At 46.2% G+C, this 6000-nt stretch overlaps 1 protein-coding gene across 1 annotated transcript in view; it reads right to left on the minus strand.

Annotated features, from left to right (window-relative positions):
- Window positions 1-6000, minus strand: part of prickle3 (prickle homolog 3) — a gene marked incomplete at its 5' end in the record, with an annotated part of 28724 nt that overhangs the window by 15331 nt on the left and 7393 nt on the right. Inside the window, one exon of the mRNA XM_080527528.1 lies at window positions 73-155. Within this exon, the coding sequence (XP_080383654.1) occupies window positions 73-155 (83 nt within the window). The remainder of the gene's footprint in view (window positions 1-72; window positions 156-6000) is intronic.

The following is a 6000-nucleotide window of genomic DNA, read 5'->3' on the forward strand; positions in this document are numbered from 1 at the left end:
TGTTGCTGTATGAATAAAGTTTGGTTGTGTTAACTGTGCTGTATGAATAAAGTTTCATTTGAAGGTTCCTACCTCCAGCCGTGCATGAGGAAGCCGGGGCACTGGTCCCCACAGCGCGTACACGGCTGCCCCCTGTCTGGGTCCTCCTCCTCCTCCTACACACACACACACACACACACACACACACACACACACACACACACACACACACACACACACACACACACACACACACACACACACACACACCATCAGCACCTCTGGAACCACAGTACAATAATAATATAATAACAATATCATATAACTAGACAGGTTAGGGTTAGATCAGAACAGTTAGGGTAACTGTTAGGAACATTTTTGTGGAAATGGTGAAGTGTGCTTGCCCCTCACAGCCAGTAGGGGGCAGGTCAGTGGCACCTGGGCCCCCCTTCTGCACCTGGGGCCACCCCTGCACCTGGGCCCCCCCCTCCTGCACCTGGGCCCCCCCCCCTGCACCTGGGCCCTCCCCCCTGCACCCCCCAGCGAAGACCGCGTGTCTCTAGCTCACCCAGGGGCCGAGTTGTGGGGTTCGGGTGTGTGTGTGTGTGCGTGTGTTGGGTGTGTGTGTGTGTGTGGGCCCCCCTGCTCCAGGTCTGTGTCCCACCTGTATCAGTCCTAATGATTAAACAGCATTTTTAAAATTGTGACAGTTGGGGGTTGCCATAGCAACTGCTGTAAGCTAAGGCGTTTTGTGTTTTGCTAGCCCTCAAACAGACGGCCCTCAGGTAAAAACTATTAATGTTCGGGCTTAGATGTTCAGATGTTGAGTGACAGTGTGAAGAGCTGAACATTTTGATGTCAAATGTGTGTATGTCGACTTCAAATTGTAGTCTTGGCGGTGGTTTATAAAATGTGTGAAAAAGCTGAAAAAGAGAAGTAGCACACTCTAGGATCTGAGAGTTCCACCATTCACTCCTGTACAGGGTTCCCACACCTTCTGAAACATCACATTCAAGCACCTTTCATTTCAAGGACTTTCAAGACTCAATTCCCTCAAATTCAAGGACCCAACACGGCATAGTTTGAGACAGATGTAGATGAGAGTTTATATAATAGGAACTATCCGCTCACAGACGACAATTAAAAAGAGAGGCTTGAATGTGTGAACACTAGATGGTCTCTTGCCTTCTCTACCACAGCACAGCAAAACAATATATTGTGAAATATGTGTCAAGTTAAGCAATACAGAGACTTATTTACTATTTTTTAGGGAGAGAGAGAGAGAAAGAGGGGAATTCAAGCACTTTCAATGACCCATGTCTATTTTCAAAAACTTTTAAGACCTTTTTTTTTCTCAAATTCACAAACTCTCAAGGATTTGTGATGCTATGACATCTCTCATGTCTACTAGCGATGTTGACACCTCTCATGTCTACTAGTGATGCTATGACACCTCTCATGTCTACCTAGTGATGCTATGACACCTCTCATGTCTACCTAGTGATGCTATGACACCTCTCATGTCTACTAGTGAGGCTATGACACCTCTCATGTCTACCTAGTGATGCTATGACACCTCTCATGTCTACTAGTGATGCTATGACACCTCTCATGTCTACTAGTGATGCTATGACACCTATCATGTCTACCTAGTGATGCTATGACACCTCTCATGTCTAGTACCTAGTGATGTTATGACACCTCTCATGTCTACCTATGGCCAAAACTGTGGGACAAGTAGCCGCTGCAAATGTTGGCTATAAGAATAATATTAATATGAGCAACAACATATAGGGCCTAGATTAGATTCAACTTTGTCATCACAGAGTACAAGTACTATACAACGCAATGCAGTTTAGCATCCAACCAGCTGTGCTTACAGCAAGCACACTAATAACAATATAATAATAATAATAGAATAGAATGACACTCTCGACTTCGAAACAGAGCATCAAACAACCAAAAGGAAGCTTGGCTGCAAATCTATCTGAGAGCTGGTCTGTTTGGTGTGTCTGGTGTGTCTGGTGTGTCTGGTGTGTCTGGTGTGTGTGGTGTGTGTGGTGTGTGTGGTGTGTGTGGTGTGTGTGGTGTGTGTGGTGTGTGTGGTGTGTGTGGTGTGTGTGGTGTGTGTGGTGTGTGTGGTGTGTGTGGTGTGTGTGGCGTGTGTGGCGTGTGTGGTGTGTGTGGTGTGTCTGGTGTGTCTGGTGTGTCTGGTGTGTGTGGTGTGTGTGGTGTGTGTGGTGTGTGTGGTGTGTGTGGAGTGTCTGGTGTGTGTGGTGTGTGTGGTGTGTGTGGTGTGTGTGGTGTGTGTGGTGTGTGTGGTGTGTCTGGTGTGTCTGGTGTGTCTGGTGTGACTGGTGTGTCTGGTGTGTCTGGTGTGTCTGGTGTGTCTGGTGTGTCTGGTGTGACTGGTGTGTCTGGTGTGTCTGGTGTGTCTGGCGTGTGTGGTGTGTCTGGTGTGTGTGGTGTGTCTGGTGTGTGTGGTGTGTGTGGTGTGTGTGGTGTGTGTGGTGTGTCTGGTGTGTGTGGTGTGTGTGGTGTGTGTGTGGTGTGTGTGTGGTGTGTGTGGTGTGTGTGGTGTGTCTGGTGTGTGTGGTGTGTGTGGCGTGTGTGGCGTGTGTGGTGTGTCTGGTGTGTGTGGTGTGTCTGGTGTGTCTGGTGTGTGTGGTGTGTGTGGTGTGTGTGGTGTGTGTGGTGTGTCTGGTGTGTGTGGTGTGTGTGGTGTGTGTGTGGTGTGTGTGGTGTGTGTGGTGTGTGTGGTGTGTCTGGTGTGTGTGGTGTGTGTGGTGTGTGTGGTGTGTGTGGTGTGTGTGGTGTGTGTGGTGTGTCTGGTGTGTCTGGTGTGTGTGGTGTGTCTGGTGTGTGTGGTGTGTGTGGTGTGTCTGGTGTGTCTGGTGTGTGTGGTGTGTGTGGTGTGTGTGGTGTGTAAGGAGGTCAGTCCTCTCTGCGTGGTGTTCTCCAGCTGTGCAGGGCTGCATGGTACAGCAGATTATACTTTAGCCTAGCGAGCTGAATCCAGAATCCGATCCAGAAACACAAATGAACAAGTCCCCTCCCCCTCTGATGTCTGCTCCAAGCCCCCCCCACCCCCCCACACACATTTTAAATGCTTTATTTATGTCCACATAAATACAAAGTGCATTATGGACATAAACACTAACAGTGCAGTTAGTTCATTGGGAGTCATTCAGTTACGTTTGTGACTGTACAGCAACCATCGTACACATACAATATTAACACAGAGGATGTGCTCCATATTGAGCTGCTACCGATAATAGCAGATATAGAGCAATTCCTTGCTAACACACACACACACACACACACACACACACACATGTGGTTGCAGGTCTGATGGCAGCACATATAGAACGCGTAGGGACAGGACTTTATGAGCAGGTGAGGATCTATATGATGTGTGATTGACAGGCGACGCTGTTCCCTGCTGCTGGGGTAACACACACGCACACACACACACACACACACACTCAGGACAGGGTGTGAGGTCATGTTTATGTTTATGCCGCGGGGTTGGGGATCTTCTTGTTTGTTTGTGTACACACACTTACAGTAGCGTATGTGTGTGTGTGGGGGGGGGTGGGTGTGTGAGTGTGTGTGTGTGTGTGTGGGGGGGGGGGGCATTACCCAGCTTGGGGTGGTGGAGGATTAGTTCTTGAGTGCTGTGGATGGGGGGGGGGGGAGGAGATCCTGCTGCCAGGGAGTTCAGTCTATCACAAGTTAATATGAACCACGACTAGCAATTATTTGACCCTAAATGATCTCTTAGATGATTTTCAATCAGGCTTTTGCCCCCTCCATAGCACTGAAACGGCCCTTATTAAGTTCCTTAATGACATTTGTGTAAACTAGGGATGCACGATATTATCGGCCCGATATTGGGAAATTAATGTTATTAAAGATTTATCGTTTTTATAAAAATTTTGCCGATACAGAGCTGATAATATGAAGCCGGAAATATTTCCGGTTACGGTTGTCGCGCTCATGATGCTGCGCCTGCGTACAGCCATGCAGTCAATTAACGGTAAGCTAAGGTAAATAGATAGCCAATGTTAGCTAGTGCTAATGTTCACCATCTCTGTAGTCTGCTCTAAAATACGCAATCAAACAGTGCAGGCAACCCATGCTGTTCTGTGAATGAGACGAGCTATTGACTGATGGCTTTTTTTTAACAAATTATATTATTACAGCAAACATGTCGGTAGTTTGGCATCTGTTCTCTGAACAACAAGGAGAGGCTCATTCCGACATTGACTTCTGTTTTCGTTTTCGCGATTTCAAAATAAAAGCGCGAGCTAAGCGTTGTTGAAAATGAATGACACATCGCTAGTCAACTAACACAGCTTGTTTTGTGAGCCTGCTAACAATGTAAAGTAATGTCATAGTTAACTAGGTAACAATGTAAAGTAGTGTTATAGTTAACTAGGTAACAATGTAAAGTAGTGTTATAGTTAACTAGGTAACAAATTAAAGTAGTGCTATAGTTAACTAGGTAGCAGTGGGGATTACTCACCCAATCCATGCATTGCAATAGTTTGGCTTGACTTGCGAGTGTGATGGGATTTTCAACAATGTTGAAATGTATTTCCTTGTTTTTTAATAAATGAACATTTGAAGAGTCAGAAGTGTTCTCTTTGTTGTGTTAACAATAGTGATGTAAGTTAGATTTGGTGAGATCACTATGGAATATTAAATCATCAATCTTAGCTCACTACATAGCCTTTCTTACCTTCAGGTGTGCATGAACTACAGGTTATCAACTATGAAATTATATCTGTTCTCATATCGGTTATCGGCCACGAGAAGCGGGTAAACATCGGTATCGGTATCGGTTGGAAAAAATGCATATCGTGCATCCCTAGTGTAAACACAGACTTCTGAGTCTCAGTTTTGGTACTACTAGATCTTAGCGCTGCCTTCGACACTGTAGACCACGACATTCTAATAGATAGACTAAAAACCTGGGTAGGACTTTCAGGCACTGCCCTGAACTGGTTTAGATCCTACCTACAGGACAGAAGCTACTATGTCTCCATTGGCAACTTTGTGTCTGACCAAATTAAAATGACATGTGTGGTTCCCCAAGGGTCAATCCTTGGCCCCCTTCTATTCAATCTCTACATGCTTCCATTGGGACACATCATAAAAAAGAACAACATTGCCTCCCACAACTACGCGGACGACACTCAAATCTACATAGCCCTCTCACTGAACGACTATAGTCCCATCGACAATCTCTGTAATTGCATTGAACAAATAAAATACATAGCTTGAATACAGTTGCAGTAATAACACTTGTATCTATATCTTTTTATTCATTGTCTTATTATGTTGTTAAATGTTAATATCTATTTCTTTTCTACATATATGCTGTATGTAAAGCACTTTGAATTGCCCCTGTTGTATACAATGTGAAATAAATGTGAAATAAGCTTGCCTTGAGTGTGAGTGTGAGTGTGTGTGTGTGAGTGTGAGTGTGTGTGTGTGAGTGTGTGTGTGTGTGTGTGTGAGTGTGTGTGTGTGAGTGTGTGTGTGTGAGTGTGTGTGTGTGTGTGTGTGTGTGTGTGTGTGTGTGTGTGTGTGTGTGTGTGTGTGTGTGTGGGTGTGTGGAGGAAGGACACAAAGACAGGAAGCTCCTCCCTTCCCTCTGTGTCGTCTGTCTGTCTCCACTTTCCTTTCCTCTGACGCCCTCATCCCCCTCTCCTCTCATCCCCCTCTCCTCTCCTCCCCCTCCTCTCCTCCCCCTCTCCTCTCCTCTCCTCCCCCTCCTCTCCTCCCCCTCTCCTCTCCTCTCCTCCCCCTCTCCTCTCCTCCCCCTCCTTTCGTCCTCCTCCCCTCATCCTGATCTCTCCCCCACTTTCTACTCCCCCTCCCCCCTCATCTCATAATAACAGCCTTTTCTATCTCATTTTCAGATTGTGTTTAATTTGTGGTGTTTGACAACGTACAGTATCATTCTGTGTGTGTGTGTGTGTGTGTGTGTGTGTGTGTGTGTGTGTGTGTGTG

The sequence above is a fragment of the Nansenia antarctica genome (assembly GCF_963989245.1).
Source record: "Nansenia antarctica genome assembly, chromosome: 3".
NCBI classification, from domain to species: domain Eukaryota; kingdom Metazoa; phylum Chordata; class Actinopteri; order Argentiniformes; family Microstomatidae; genus Nansenia; species Nansenia antarctica.